Here is a 16,679-nt window from a genome sequence, read left to right as displayed (position 1 = left end):
CTGTGCAGGGGATTGGTGCCTTTTGTTGTGTATATTTCGAGTACGACTTGGTTCTTTGCCTTTTTTGGGGGGGGGTATCTTTCTGAAGTTAGAAGCAAGAAAGAAGGCAGTCAGACAGACTCCCGGAGCATGCGCTCGACTGGGATCCACCTGGCATGCCCACCAGGGGGCAATGCTCTGCCCATCTCGGTGTTGCTCCATCTCAGCCAGAGCCATTCTAGCACCTGAGGCAGAGGCCATGAAGTCATCCTCAGCGCCTGGGCCAACTTTGCTCCAGTGGAGCCTTGGCTGCAGGAGGGGAAGAGAGAGACAGAGAGAAAGGAGAGGGGTAAGGGTGGAGAAGCAGATGGGTGCTTCTCCTGTGTGCCCTGACCGGGAATCAAACCCAGGACCTTCACACGCCAGGCCGACACTCTACCACTGAGCCATCCGGCCAGGGCCATTTTGCTTTTTTTCAAAGTAGAGGAAGACCAGTGTTCCTTAGCAGTATTTTCTGACAGTCATCCCATAATACCAGCAGAGTAAAGGCCTTTGGAAGTGAACCCTAAAGCAGCCCTACCTGTTGAAAGTTTGTACTGTGATCTCACGTTAGAACATGATCAAAGGCCCTAAAAGTTGACTCAGTTTGCCTCAAGACACAAAACAAGAATTAGAACCCGGAACTTCTCATTCCTTTCACATCTACCAGATAACTTTAAATTTTTCCAAGAATTAAAAAGAAAAAAGAGTTCATGGGCATTAAAACACCAGCAAAGGAAAAATTTTCTGCCACACAAACAGCCTTTGATGAAATGTCAATCTCCAAATGAGTCCAACGCGATGTCACCGTGAATTTTACAGTAACTTTCCATTCTGTCCCAAAACTCAGTTGGAAAAAAGCCCTATACGCTCTGTGAAGTAAATCGTCTCCCTCCAGGTTTCTCCTCGAGACTCCTGTCCTTTGAGTGACTGGGAGCCCAGGAGGACAGCTTGTAGGCACAGTCGGCTCTCAGACCGACCGATGTTCTCCATTCCTTCTTGTCAGAGTCAAGACTGCCAACTCAAAGAGGAGCGTGTCCAACATAGCGTACTGAGAAGCCTTGAGGATCTTAATAAGTATAAGAAAAAGAGAAGGATGACGAGGATGGAGACACTGAAGATTGGTGATAATGGAAGAGTCAAGCCAGTGCTAAAACTCATGTAACAGCGCTTTCCGGACTTGAGCTGGGCTGATGTTCATGCTCTAGCATGTCCCAGAGGCCCTGATGTACATACACGAGTGAATACGCCACTGAAAAGTTGGGGGAGAGAAGGGAAAAGGGACAGGAAAAACACCTCCCCTCCCCCGAGCCTAGCTTGGATCCTATCCAAAGCACAACCAGTCCCGGTGATTATTGGGACTTATAAAATGACAAAAAGGACAATGGTCAGTTTGGAAGCCCTCGTGTATCCCACGCCAAAGCCAGACTGGCTCTGCCTATGCATGAGTGCTCCCACAATGAGGTCCTTGTTACTCTCCTGACGGAGACAGGGGACAGGTCAGCCTGCCCTGTCCTGCAGCAAGGCTGCTCCATGGAATATGAGCACCTCCTGTCTCAGCTGACGCCTCCACCCCCATCCTCTGTGCTGACCTATGCCCCTCCATAGCCATTGGGCACACGTGAAGGACGTGGGACATCCAGCACACAAAGGTACCAGGCAGAGCGTTTCCCAGAAAGACACACATGCGTGCACACACACACACACACACACACACAACCTCTCCATCTTTTACCTCCACCCCCATGTTCAGCAACCACCAAGGTCTAAATGGAAAAGCCATGGTCCCTTACCTACTGCCTCCTCTGGAGTCCAGTACCCTGAGGAGTCACACACGCGCCGGGAAGAGGCCTTGTGCACGTACTGACGGAACGTGCCGTCCTCAGTGCAGGCGCTGCACACGCTGCCCCGGGCCCTAGGAAGATGGAGAGGGGGGATGGGAGAGTCCATCAGATGACTTGGAGAATGACTTGTGAAGACCTCTGGGGTTGAGGGGGTTGCGATTGGTAGTGAGACCCCGAGAGTGATGGGGAACACCACAACTTCTCATTCTGTTTCCATCTTGTATAAACCTCATCTTTGTAAATAAGTAGCAACAGGAGAAATCGCGAGGTGATGAAGCAAGAGAATTGAACTATGTTCTGAAGGAGGCAGTGGAAAGTGTCAGCACTCGACACAAAGGAATTGAGATCTGAGTCTTCCAGCATAAGACTTCTTCTGTCAATAAGTCACCCAAAAACCCCTTGCATTCCCCTCAAAAAACAGACATCGATTTTTAGAGTAACTTTTTTTGCTATATGTAGACTTAAGTTTAAACTCTCTTCATTTAATCACATACATAACACAAAAGTCCTATGAAATGTCATGCCCCTGGGCTCTCCATCACCTATGGGGATACAGGGGAATTCCTTACCATGATCCAAGGTCCTTCACAAGGAGGTCCTTCGTGAATTTTATGTCCCCAGCACAATGAATTAACCACTATTCCATAAATACATTGTACCCTAAACACAGTTCCCTGAAACATGCTGTTCTCACTCCGGCCAAATACCCTTCCCAAGCCTCAAACTCCTACATACCCGTTAAAACCCATTCGAATGTAACCTTGGCAGCGGCACTTAGTCTGACTCCTCTGAGTGGCCTGCACCTTCTGGCTCCTGTCCCAGGCCATGGCTCTGGGGCATTGGGAATGCCCATCCCTACTTCTCCTTTGCCCATGAGCAGGTCCAGACAGAGCGATGGTCTTCTGCCCAGCTGTTAGCACAGGGACTGGCCCCAACAGTCCATCCAGGGGTCGGTGCTTCAGGGGCGTCCCTGAGACCTTTCACACAGCCTATGAAGAACCTCAGGCACCACGTCTGGGGTAAATGGGGAAAGCACAGACAACGGCAGCCAAACAAGGGGCAGTCACTCCATGAGGCTCATCTCTGAGCTTCATGAATCAGATACTCTGAATCTTTTTAGAAGCCCAGCTGTGAGCCACACATCTGAAAGTAGGGGGCATCAAATCAAGGTCTGGCAACAGGAAGGGGGAAAGTAGTAACATGGTAATGTACTAGAAAGCTAATACTCTGAGAGAGGGGTCGTAATTACACCACCAGCCCCTTATATGCCTGGCATGGGGCCACGAGGTGCTACTCATAAATTATTGCTAATCCCTGTAAGAAGCCTCTGTTTACAGATGAGGACACTCCGGCTCAACGAGATTAAGTAAATGATCTACGGTCACAACAAGTTCCTAAACACCGTGAAGTGTCTGGTGCTCTGGCGACGAAAAGGTGTCATTAACTCTGACTTCTGACCGCAGTCGGCACTCAGGTCTGTGAGGACCCAGCTCGAACCACGTTTCCCTGATGCACTTGGCCCTGCGGGGGGCCGCTGCTGAGTGCGTGGTGGGGCTCCTTGCTGACATAAGGATTCCAAATAGCGACTGGGGAGGAGTAAACAGAGCTCCCAGCGTGACACAAATCGCTGAGTATGTGACGTGCGTCCGCCCGACACACGTGCGGGGAGGCCTCAGGCTGCGGTCCACCGAGCTAGAAGGAGGAGGCCAGTGCTGCCTTTTCTGCCAACAGCCTCGCAGCCAGCCAGCCCCGATGTCTGCTTTATCGCAACACGTGTTCCAGAGGGAGAATGGAAAGATTAAACTGTTTACATGTGTTACATAAACGGATGTAAAACTCCGCTCTGCGCATGCCCACAGAGGACTTACTGCGCTGCCGGTCGGACCAAAGCCGCACAGGGCCACATGCCAGAAGCGGGTGCTTACACATGTCAGGTGGATAAGTCCTGACTCACGAAGGGGACCCCTCTGTGAGAGCTCGGGTGCTGTGACAATCAAAAGTGCTTTATAGGATTGTAGGGCCCATGTGATGTCAACCAAGGTAGCAAGGGCCCAGAAGGATGGGATCACAGCTGGGGAAAATGTTGCACCTGCTACCTCCCCATCCATGCATCAGTCCCCCTGTCCCCTCCACCAGCTCCCAGGAAAGCTGGGGCACACAGAGACCTGCTCCAGTGACATCCAGCTTCTTAGTGGAGGCCTGACACCCGGAGGGTAAATGTGACACAGAGAAGAGGAGTAGCCACCTGATAAACAGGAAGGCCCTAAATGAAAAGAGATAATACATTCCGTGTTCCCCATTTCTGAAGTTCCTTTGGATCCCCTAAATTCACCTCTCTTTACTTGCAGGAGCTGGGGCTAGCACTGTCTGCTTCCCTATGCCTCCAACATCTGGCTTACAAGGCAGGGGCTGTGCATATTGTAAGGACTAAGAGAGAAAATTGCAGGTAGGGTGCCTGGCACGTGCTTCCCCCACAGAAGGACCAAACAGACGGCAGCCACTCTTATCACTCGGAATATGGAAGCACATTTGGAGAGTGCTTGCTCCTTCTCATTAAAGCACATCCCCGCCCCATACTCCCACCAACTCTCAAGATGTCATCTATTCCTGCTTTCTCTCCTTTGGACACAAATTTCTCTAGTGTCCATTTACACTGATAGGCAAAGGATGAATCAAAGCTAATTTCAGGTGTAATGATTCTCCTCAATTAGCATGTATTCAGTGTCCATTAAGGCAAGCCAAGAGACAGAGACTCCCCTGCCCCTGGGAGCTGCCAGGGAAGTAGGGCAGACAGAAAAATAACCAGACAGTGGCAATTCCATGAGGTAGTAAGTGGGGCAGGCGCCAGGTACACCCGGCGGTAACGTGGGCACCTCAGATGCCTGCGTGGTTCAGGCCAGCCTCTGATGCCCAGCTGTGGTAGTGGGCAGCCTGCCAGCCGGCTCCCCTCCCCCAGGACTGGCTGCAAGAACGTGCCTGACCCCCCCCCCACACACACACACCCTACAGCACTGTGCAGGTAGCAAGCCTCTGTTCCCTCACACTGAAGGGAAGGGCTGCCCTGGCCGAGTGGCAAGGGCCACCTCCATTCCTCCAGTTCACCTTTATCACATCTGCCAACCTCTTCACAACTCCCAGAAGCCTGCCCGATGGCATGTTCTGCAGGAAACCTCTGAGGGGCCCCTGTCCGGGGAGTGTGCACAGGTGACTGACCACTGGCTTCTAGGAAAGCCCACAAGCATTGCCGCGGTGACAAGATGGGGCAGGATGGAGGAGGCAGCCCTTGGCACCTGCTCATGTTCACAGCTCCTGTTCCCTGTGCCCAGGAGAAACGCCCCGCTCACCCGAGATCCGCCCGCTCAGCCAGGGCCAGGGCCCCACTCACCTGTCATACACAACTCCACTGATCGGAGGCAGCCAGTGGATGGTGAGGGACTTGTTGGTCTGCCCAATGACCATGGGTGGGATGGGGATGGGGGTGGGCTTCTGGCTTTGACTCCACTGTTGATACACAAGGTCCAAGTAGCAATGCATTCGAGCCACTTGGTTAGGGGTGAAGCTGTCAGTGCAGTTATCATCTGCAGAGACAAAAAGGGGGACAGGAGAGATGGAGGTTTTAGCCTGCCGAGTCCACCACAGCAGGGACAAATTCCTCCTCGTTCACGCCCGAGCCACTAGCACCTCACCCAACACTGCACACCTGTTGGCCTCCACAAACACCTGTCGAACGAATAAGTGTTTTCTGTTCCTGGAAGTACCTCAGCTGCACATGGGAAACAGGAGGCAGGGAATAGCACCAGCTTGTCTCTAAATTCGGGCCATGACCTTGACATTGGGCTGGGCCAGGGTGAGCCCAGGGGTACAAGGTGGCTCTGAGCTCACAGCTGCTTATTCGGGAAGCCACAAGATGGCAGTGTTTCAGCACTTGGTCTTTTGACTCAGGAACACCAGTGGAGCTGCAGACACCTGCTTCACGCCCAGTGTCTTTGGCCAAGGTTCCTGAGTAGTCAGTGGAGATGCTCAAGGGAAGACAGAGCCAAAGTGTCAAGGAGGCAGCAGGACTAGAACTACGGCCCCCACCTTACTTTCAGAGCCGGCCAAATCTCCCTAGTAGATTCATATTTTTTGGAAGGGTTAGGAAGGGAGTTATTGTAGCTTCAGGTCCATTTCCAACGAGAGCACACTAAACACTCCCCCTTGCTTCTTAGATGTTCCCTCTGCCCTCTTCAAACGTAGGACTTAGACAGCTCTGCCCTCTGTGCCCGCTGTCCAGTTGCTCTGCCCTGGCAAGGGCCAGCGTATCCTCACTGGGAGAAAAAGGGAGGCTGGTCCTTAGGTAACACCTGATACACCTGATTACACACCAAAACAAGACTTGGATAGGAATTTATTGACAGGTTACAGACAGGACCAGCTCATCACTCCTTCTTCCCTTCAAAGGCATGACCAGGGTCCTATTGGTGATTTACTTATTCATTTATTGGGGGGGGGGGGTAGTTCTAGAACTTATCACCAAAAAAGCCCCTGGACCTTTCAGAAAACTGGAATCAGTCATGAAATCAAATCCATCCTTAATTTTAGGAATAAATGATAAATTTGAGTCCATTACCAGGAGACCATGACTAGTCTTACTTTTTGCCAGAAAAGAGGAAGGTGTCAAGGGACAAGGAAGACGCATAATGTAGGACAAGACCAGACAATCTAGTTGTTCTGAAGGCCAGGAAAGTATCATTTCTTAAATGAAAAGGCGCCATCTAGGGGAGGGGAGGCAAGCTACGAATCAACACCTGGCTCATGTTGGAAGAAGAGAAATCAGACACTTTAAAATAACATAAATAGGAGTGCAGTGGTTACTAGGGGAAGGGGGAAGGGGAAAGAGGGAGGGGGAGCAAGAAGGGGGAGGGACATAAAGAGGGACAAATATAAGGTGACGGAGGATGACTTGACTTTAGGTGATGGGTATATAACAGGGGTCCCCAACCTACGGCCTGTGGTCCGCATGTGGCCCCCTGAGGCCATTTATCCGGCCCCCGCCACACTTCCGGAAGGGGCACCTCATTCATTGGTGGTCAGTGAGAGGAGCATAGTTCCCATTGAAATACTGGTCAGTTTGTTGATTTAAATTTACTTGTTCTTTATTTTAAATATTGTATTTGTTCCCATTTTGTTTTTTTACTTTAAAATAAGATGTGTGCAGTGTGCATAGGGATTTGTTCATAGTTTTTTTTTCATAGTCTGGCCCTCCAACGGTCTGAGGGACAGAGAACTGGCCCCCTGTGTAAAAAGTTTGGGGACCCTTGGTATATAACATAATCGACAGTCTAAATGATGTAAAGATGTTTGCCCAAAAATCTATGTACTCTAGTTGACCAGTGTCAGTCTGTTAAATTTAATCATCTAAATATAAAGAAAAATAAATAACATAAAATGAAAAGAAACACTGAGCTCAAAATTACGTAACCAAGGCCATTTTCTTGACCAACTTCAAAAACAGTACAAGAGCCTCTTTTCCCGTCGCTATTAGACTCTCAGAGTGAATGCCTAAGAATGTGGACAAGAACAAGGACGGCCACATGGTCAAGGTCAGAGGGGTCTCAAGGAAGCTTTTGGTTTTGCCCCTTTTTTCAAATATCTAATGTAGGAATGTTTTTCTTTTCATCGCTAGTGAAGAAGAACCTAGTCAATGGGACCCCTTACTATTTCAGTATTTCTTTAAGTTCTTCAAAGACATGAGGACAAGAATATGCCGTGATAAATACACTTCAACCCTCTGGCATGAATGATCAGGCGATAATCCTCTCCACCTCCTCCCCCTTCTCCCTCCCAGCCCCAGAAGTCCCCCAAGTAATCTTAACAGAAAACAAGCAAATCAAGGCTATTGTGATACCTGTGTAGCTCATGTAGTTGTTGAATGGAGTCGCTGGAAAGTGGGTGAAGCCACAGGTGTCATTGGTAGGCTCTGGGTCCTGGCACAGCTTACTCTTGGGAGTGGGGGCAGTGTCAGCACAGAGGTCTCCTGTCTCCATGGAAGGCACTGTCTCCCGACAGGGGTCATCACAGGATTCTCTTTCACTGACCCCTTTGAAGACATGGTAGAGCCCCAGGACATGGCCTACCTCATGGATCATGATGTTGGTATGACCGGGCATTCCATAATAGGCTGGGTTGAGGACAACGCCACCTGCAACAGAAGATTGGGAAACCATCTCTAAGCACGTAAGAAATAGCAGCCCTCTGATCCTTAATTATGTCTTCTAATAAACATCAACTGTCCACTTTCAGCCTCTAAGAGGACATTTTGTAACTTCTAGTTCTATCAGTTCCTGCTCTGCAGCTCTGGTCACAAACACCTTCTGAGCTAATCAGTAAGCATGTCTTGACCCCTGTGCCAGGGATAACAATAAACACAAGATGACAGGACAAAGAACCAGCTCTATCAGTCCTGCCTGCACATTAAAAGCACTTCGACAAGTTAAAATACACAGGTGTCCAAATGAGAGCCCAGGTGAAACAAATCAAAATGTTTGAGGATGGGGTACATACACACCTTAGAATCTTTTACAACAGTGGTCCCCAACCTTTTTTGGGCCACGGAACAGTTTTTTTTGTTTGTTTTGGTTTTTTTTTTGTTTTTTTTTTTTTTCATTTTTCTGAAGCTGGAAACAGGGAGAGACAGTCAGACAGACTCCCGCATGCACCCGACCGGGATCCACCCAGCACGCCCACCATGGGGCGATGCTCTGCCCACCAGGGGGCGATGCTCTGCCCATCCTGGGCGTCGCCATATTGCGACCAGAGCCATTCTAGCGCCTGAGGCAGAGGCCACAGAGCCATCCCCAGCGCCCGGGCCATCTTTGCTCCAATGGAGCCTTGGCTGCGGGAGGGGAAGAGAGAGACAGAGAGGAAAGCGCGGCGGAGGGGTGGAGAAGCAAATGGGCGCTTCTCCTGTGTGCCCTGGCCGGGAATCGAACCCGGGTCCTCCGCACGCTAGGCCGACGCTCTACCGCTGAGCCAACCGGCCAGGGCCGGGCCACGGAACAGTTTAATGTCAGAAAATATTTTCACGGACCGGCCTTTAGGGTGGGATGGATAAATGTATCACGTGACCAAGACAAGCATCAAGAGTGAGTCTTGGATGTAACAGATGGAATCTGGTCATTTTTTAAAAATAAAACATCGTTCAGACTTAAATATAAATAACACGGAAATAATGTAAGTTGTTTATTCTTTCTCTGTGGACTGGTACCAAATGGCCCACGGACCACTACCGGTCCGTGGCCCGGGGGTTGGGGACCGCTGTTTTACAAGTTCCCAGGGTGAGAGCCACTGGTCTAGGAGGAAGCACATGGGATTGGAGGCAGGGGTTCTGGGTCTGACTCCTGCCCCTCCCGGTCCCGGCTCGGAGGATGTGAATAGCTATCTGACCTCCCAGAACCTCAGTTTTCTGAGATGTAAAGTGGAGATGGCAACACTGGCTTCTTGTTTTTGGTTTAGTGTTTGGTACCATGTAGGTCTTGGGTCAGTGACAGTCATGTGTGCTGCTTCTGATGTCATGGCCCCTTCTCTCAAGGAGCTAACCATCACAGAGACGAGAGGCAAATCCAAATGAACTATTAAAAAATTCAGGATGTTGAAGGCACTACAGGACTATGCCCTCCCCTCACTCCCCCCAAATCTCCCTGAGAGCACAGAGGAAGGTTTCAGAGTTCATTGCCTTCAACCCGGGTTTAGATGAAAGACCTTGTGGGCTCACCGCAACCTCGCAAAAGAAAAGTCTAAAGACCATGGAGTGCCCCAACTTATAGCTTCCCCATCCTTGTTTCTCCCCACCCCTCCCCCCAACTCCCCCAGGGTTGAAAGCACTTGACTTTCCTAAACTTGTCAAGAAGAGGCCAACCCTTATCTCCAGAACCTGAAACAGGAAATGTCAACAACTCTGCACCAACCATCTGGGGCCCAGTCCTTCTTGACTATTTCCAGGCTGCCCCTGCCCTTCTGGCCCAAGTCTGCTCCCAGTTCCCAGGACTTGCTTCATTTACCCCCACCTGAGCCTTCTCTAGCTCAACAGTCCGCTGAGTGTCGTGAGCCCTCCAGAATAACAGGACCTCTTTTCTTTTTGCCAGATTACATTCCCAGGGACCAAGTCTCATTCCTGAATTCTCTAAGATGCCCTTTAGACAACTATACACATGGTTTTATAGGCAGTGCAGAATCCCAGGACACAACTCCCACTGGTTGTGCTACATACAATACACAGGCAATTCACTCTGCCTTTGAGTAACGACCATATAGCAAAGAGCAGTTTCTAAACCCATGTTCTCCTTTCTCCCCGGGGACTCAGACTCGTTGACACTAACCGTCCATGCCCAAAACCCGTCCTGAGATACACTGTCCACTTTCACATCTAAAACAGAGCCAGACCTCTGCTCCCTCGTATTTCCTTGTGTTTTTATCACTTCTGGTAGAAATTCTAACTCTCCAACGTGATATTTTTTCCTTTCATAAAATTATTTGCTATATATTTCTTTCATGGGTACATCATTATGTCAACACAGAGTAATTTGAAGAAAGATTATTCACTATTTCAATAACGCCCAGGGTGCCCAATATTTGAATGAACCCTGCAAAATGGGGCATTTCCACTTTTCAAGATGCCTCCCCCTTGGTGTTTGTGGGTCCAAGGGCAGCAGTCACCATCATCAAAGTCCACACAACATCATGCTCTTCTCTGTTTTCCAGAAGCAACATGGACCTTCACATCAGTGCAGATGTGCTAAGACACTGGTGTTCTGTTCTAAGTGCTCTCTCTCTTTACATGCACTTAATTTCTTTCCTGTCTCTTTCTCTCCCTCCACCCACCCCACTTCCAAATAAGCTTTGGATTAAAAAAACACACACAAAAAGACAAAAGCAAAACAACAACAAAAAGCAGTCTTCCAAGAATAGGACTTTGAAAGGCTACCATTCACCTATAAGGTCTAAGTGTCCACAGGTGGTAGTTTTTCCCAAATTGAGTTCCTAACATCTGGTCATAGGTGGTACTTTAAAAAAAAAAAAAAAGAGGGGTGGTCATCAGTAGTGAAACATGCTTGAGAAAAATGCAACCTGTCATCTCTTCCTCTGGAAGATTCACATTGACATGAGCACCACGTTAAACCCACCTGAAAAGTCCTGCATCAATGTTGCTTAACCTCTGCTTCCCAGACTAATGTCAACACAGAGCCTGTTAGGAGTAGAATACCTTTGAACATCACTGGAATTCTGGACTCCTTGGAGCACAATTCATGACACACTACCACCGACATGAGCGCACCTAATTAATAGTCATGCCTACCTTTACGTCCTACCTCCGAGCAAACATTAAGCATCCCCTCACTGTATGGCCAGCCCAGGCCCAGGCCTCCGGGGAGCTGCTCCAGCTGTAGGAGAAAGGAGCTATGGCTGCACAAGAGGAAGACTGCAGCATCAGGATGGCAACAGTAGCATGTATCCGGGAAGGAGGGATGACCGGGAGTGTGGCCCTGGGGACTCGAGGAGGACATTAGGGATTAGGGTGGTCATTACAATAGTGGGCATCTCATCAACCTCTAGAAGTCTCTGCCTCAACTCCAAGTGAGATATTTCCAAATCTAAGAATATTCTTCAACAGATCTATAGTGACCTTTCGATAAACCAGCTTATTTGTAAGTGAGGGAAGAAGCATTTAAAAATGCACGTCCTCAACACCTCCAGCAAACAATCCCCACCTCGATGACAACTGGCCCTCATGGCGCTCCTGGTGCATATTCCCCAAACAGAAGACTATAGATGGGATCAGACAGCGCTCACATTTTAATAAAAAACATAAGCCTTTTAACACACTTACTGACAGTCGTATTTTTGATTTCAGAGAGATGGGACGTCTTCCCCCAAGTCGTCAGCATGCTCAGTTACCATATGTGTGTTAAGGAGAAGGCTGCACATTCTAATTTGGGAGCAAGAGCTGTGTACACCAATACACGTGTGGGAGGCTCCCGAGGTTCTGGACCCCTTACAGGCATCCTGCCCCTTGGAGCCAAGGCTGTGGAGTCCCACTGGACTGAACGGAAGGAGCTGGAACGCGGCTCTGACGCCAAGCGGCGGGGTAGGAGCGTGGCTGTGCCCTTTAACCTTCTCCCGTCTCTCCATCTGGAGAGCGAAGGGGGCTGGCCAGGCTCATCCCTGCGCTCCCTTCCTGTTCTCACCCAGGCCGCTAAGAGCGAACAGGCAGGACTGAGTGAGACAGCCATAAATACCACGTGAAGAAATTTGTTATCATGGACTGTCACCACCTCGGCCTCATAATTCGTGTTCCAAGATTTCCATCACTCCGTAGCCTGAGGGAAGGGAAAACACTGGAAGAGAGAGGCCACAGACACCCGCCCACGGAGCAGCCGTGGACCTTGCCGTGGTCCAGAGTCACTGCCTGGCCATCCTCGTGGCCTTCTGTCCCTTCGTCCTCTCCTTCCTCTCTCCCACGCACAGGGTCCCACACTGTTCTCCTCCCTACCCCACCTGAGCCAAACCTGCTAAATTATCAGAGGAGTGGGTCCTAATCATTCACAGACACAGACACACACACACCCATGTGGGTGAGAGAAGGAAGACGTTATTTCACGGCTTAGTTTATAAAGGATCTTTCACGTTTTGATAAAAATAATATACGCACCCACATGCACACACGCACACGCCGAATCCTGAATGAGGCATAAAGACTTGTTGCCCCAAATCTAAGGAGGAATGCAAGAACTCCTTTTCATTAAGAAGGGACAGGACATGATAAATAGTAAACAAAAGCCAAGCCTCCAGAAAGGCAACCCCTCCCACCCTCTCTACCATCTGGGCCAGACCAGGGAGAGTCTCAGGGCCTGCCAATGCCCACACTCTCAGGGAAAGGTGCCATCCTTTCCCAAAAGCAACATGACAGGAATAGAGAAATGGCAGCACAATTGCTACTTCCCAGTACTGGTTTATGTTAATATTCAAACCGACCAGCATCATCGCCTGACGCTGGGACCGGTGCCCCACACGTTCTTCCAACCTCCTTAATGGCAAGACAGGTCAGGCTCTGAGGGTAACCAGGGGTCCGTACACCGCTGCCCAGGAGCCTCTCTCACACAGGGTGGGCTTTGCAGTGACTAGGGCTCCTTCTCTGGCTGTGGACACTCAGTGGAAATGCATCGGTCCTCACCCTTGGGAATAGTCCTCGAACGCTCTCAAGGCTATTTCCAGACCTGCTCGATGGTAATAACAAGAGTTTCCATCTCAAAGGGTTGTTAGGAAGACTGAAGTAGTAATGCAGACAAAATCAGCATTTAGCTTATTTTCTAGAACAAAGTGCCTCAAGATGTGTGTGAGCTCACTTGTCAATATTACTATAATTATCTAATGCAGCCTGGCCACACAGGCTCCTTTGCCCCGCCCTTGTTGGCTCCCTCCTGACCACCTCCATCCATCAAGAGAATGGAAGCTGGAGCGCAACCACCAACGGGGCGGAGCTTCCAGGGCAACGTCGGGCAGAGCAGACAAACGCCCTCGCATGAGGAGCTCTGACTGGCCCCTGTGCTGCTCACACTTGGTTTCCACGTCGTTCTGATCCTGAGACTCACGGCACCCACAAGACAGACAAGGCTTGGACGGAGTTGAAAATAGACAGCACCCATTCTCTTCATAGATGACATACTGGCGTGCAAAAATGATTTGCAGTAGCCTGAAATGAGTGATAGCAGGAAGAAAAGTGACACTATGGGCTTGGGACTGTCAGCTTAATCCTTCATCGACCTCGCTGGTGGGTTAGCTGTACATGGGACACTTCTATCCTGTAGTGCCAACCATCCTTTCCTGCCCTCTCCTCTGCTTATAGAAGCCAGAATGATCATGTCCGATATTCAAAACCATGGTTCACTTTTGTTTCTCCCCATCTTGGAGGGTTAAAACCAGACGAGGGATAAAATATGGTGTTAGAATGGGGTATGGGATTTCCTCCCTTATAACTGAATCCTTCTCCTTGTGTTCTCCGCTCCCACCTGCTACACTGAAACAGGAAGCCGGAAGACACGCCGATGTATGGTTTCCACCACACCTCGGCCCTTCACCCTTCACTCTGCGACCCTATCAGACTGCCTCTACCTTCTTCCACTTCCCCAGCAGCCCCTGTCCGGCAAGGCTGCCCACAGACCAATGACAAGACCAGAAGTATCTACACTGGGGAAACTAAGAAGCAACTGTATGAATGGAGGGCCGAGACCTTGGAGATACTAATATTTTACCCAGTGGCTCCTTGCTTCCCTCCCTTTATTCCCCGGCCAGTTCAGGGGGCCAGGCTCTCCTGCCCTCGCACATTACCTCACCCAGAGACACAGAGTGAAAGGGAGGGAATAGCAGTCCTTTTCTGGCTGTGGGGTTTCCGAAGCCTATGCCATTAGGGCCCTGAGCAGCCTCCATGGCTCAGCCAGCATGGGGATGAACAGAGAGTAGGGAGCTTTGCCTCCAGTTACCAACGTCACCACTACTTCTTAGCCTAGACACGATTCTCCCAGGCTGGAGGAAGAGAGAAGAGATCAAAGGACAATAATGGGAATGTACGAAGGGTGGAGTCCGGGTAAAGTGGACAGCGCTGTACCTGACGAGACCCCAGTAAAGGGATCGATTCCTAACGGGGCGTGTGATCTGATGGGGGGGGATCTTGCCTCATTCTGGTGATGGATTCCTGGCTAAGTGGCCTGGGTAACTGCCCAGCGAAGCTGAGACAGAAGGGTGACAGAGAGACTCCCAGAGACAGCCTGAAGGTGGGACCCTGTGATGGGAACAAGGGTTAACTCAGGTACCCAGCATCACCTGATAACTAAGGACAAACTGGCCTTTTCCCCTCCAGCCTTGACATTGATAAGCTGTCTTTCCAAAAGGTACAGCTCTAGGTAAATCAAGCTCAGCTGACTAAGGGGAAATTTCTACCTCCCAGCAACACAGGGGCTCAAAATAGGAATTAAGTTTAATTATAGAGGAATAAGAAAGAGTTGCATTTCTTGCATACCTGAATGTATGTATATGCTGGAACTTGAACTCAATACCTGCAAGTACCACTAATGTACATAGGACACAGGAAGAATGGGGCTTCCAGCATTTAGCAACTGGCGGCCATCTGCAGCACAGCTGTTGCATCATGGACTGCCGGTAGGCCCAGCTGCCTTCTTAGAAGACCTCTCAGCCTTGATTATCAAGGACAAGCTAACAGAGAGAGACAGGGCTGTTGTGTGGTCTTGGGAATGATGTAGGGGGAAGAGAAGAGAGGGGAAGTTACTGATTAAAAGATCAAATCTACACAGCAGACAGCCAAGCCCCCAGTGATGCTGTATTCTCTCCGCTTCCAACTGGTGTGTCTTTAGCACAAGACCGCCTGAGCGGCACGTGGCAAAGAGAATGATTCCCAAAGCCACTTCCATTTAAAAAAAAAAAAAGAAAAATACCCTCAGGCAGTGTGAGAAGAGGACACAAATGGAAATGACTTTAAAATAGTCCTGTAAAACTTTTAGGGCTGAATATTATATGCCCATAAAACACAGAGGTTGAGGGCTGATCTGCAGGTGCCTTACATAATTACTTCCAGTTACGGGCTAAAAAAAAAAAATGCTCCTCCAAATAGACTTGTCACAATGAAGGGACAAAACTATCCAAGTGTGCCTGGGGGTCCAAGGAAGGAGCAGAAAAAGTGACAGAGGTGGGCTGCTACACAAAGGGAGAGAAAGAAACGAAGAAAGTTTTAAAAAATCACAGGAGCTAAAAAAGAAAAGCACATTTTTAACAGAACCAACCCAGAAGCCGTTCATCTCCAAATCTTAGTTTTATAGCCTGTGGTCTCATTGGAAGGGAGTCCATATTCTGGGAAAGCCTAAGCCAAGACAAGGATGTGTAGCGGGTGAAGATTTTGCAGAGTCTGGTGTCATTTTGGGGGTGGGGGGAGAGGAGGGGTTCTCCTTCGATACCCTTTCAGCCATTCCTACTCCCAACTGTCAAGTACTCCAGGCTGCCCACCTGCTCCCACTTCATGGGAGAAAAAGTAATGACTGATAAAACTGAAGGTGTTATCCCTGGGGCACTGAAGACTTAGGATGTCATTCTTTCCCTGCTTCTGAATGAGGGCAGTGCTCTAAACACACACATACACACCACGACATGCCAGAATTTTAGGCACTAAAGAATATGCGTTAGAAATATTTACTATAATTCATTTATTAACTTAGCATTTATTGAGCATCTATTCTATGTCAGGCAGTGTTCTGGGCACCAAGGAGTTAATAATTACTAGGATATGTTAAAGAGATAAGTTATTTGTAGGTAAATAATCACACATAAAGGTTATTATTTACTCTCCCTCCTTATAAATGCATGAACCTACTTTTGGGGCACCCCGCTATCAGGACCTGAAGTTCAGATCCTAGGGTAATTTTTGTCTAAAATTTTCAATATCCAAGAGTACTCACTCAAGTTTGAAACCCCAAAGCAACCAGAATAACCCCATTTGCTGAATGCCATCCTGGAACAATGAAATAGTCGACCATAGCAGCCAGTGGGTAATTCCCAGACACTGTCCACCTCTGGTTCACGTCACGAAGCCTGTCTCATTAATAATTCTAGAATTCCTTCTAGAATTCCTCGTATTTACATGGTGCACTCCACTGTACATATCTTGTTGCTTCCTCATCTCTGGGAAGAACCGCTCTGGCTGGGCACCAGTAAGAGAAGACCAGTGGATAGGGGCAGTATCTCCCTGGCTGTGACCCAGTCATTTACTGACCAGCT

At 49.2% G+C, this 16,679-nt stretch overlaps 1 protein-coding gene across 1 annotated transcript in view; it reads right to left on the bottom strand.

Annotated features, from left to right (window-relative positions):
• The window catches only part of PAPPA2 (pappalysin 2), a 210,646-nt gene that overhangs the window by 108,181 nt on the left and 85,786 nt on the right, over positions 1-16,679 (bottom strand). The window contains exons 4-6 of the mRNA XM_066261210.1: positions 7,750-8,043; positions 5,248-5,440; positions 1,812-1,933 (exon numbers count right to left, since the gene is read on the bottom strand). Coding sequence (XP_066117307.1) covers positions 1,812-1,933; positions 5,248-5,440; positions 7,750-8,043 — 609 coding nt within the window. The remainder of the gene's footprint in view (positions 1-1,811; positions 1,934-5,247; positions 5,441-7,749; positions 8,044-16,679) is intronic.

This window comes from Saccopteryx bilineata, chromosome 2 (genome assembly GCF_036850765.1).
Source record: "Saccopteryx bilineata isolate mSacBil1 chromosome 2, mSacBil1_pri_phased_curated, whole genome shotgun sequence".
NCBI lineage: Eukaryota > Metazoa > Chordata > Mammalia > Chiroptera > Emballonuridae > Saccopteryx > Saccopteryx bilineata.
The sequence above is the reverse complement of the archived record's forward strand: the minus strand, read 5'-3'. Positions and strand labels throughout refer to the sequence as shown.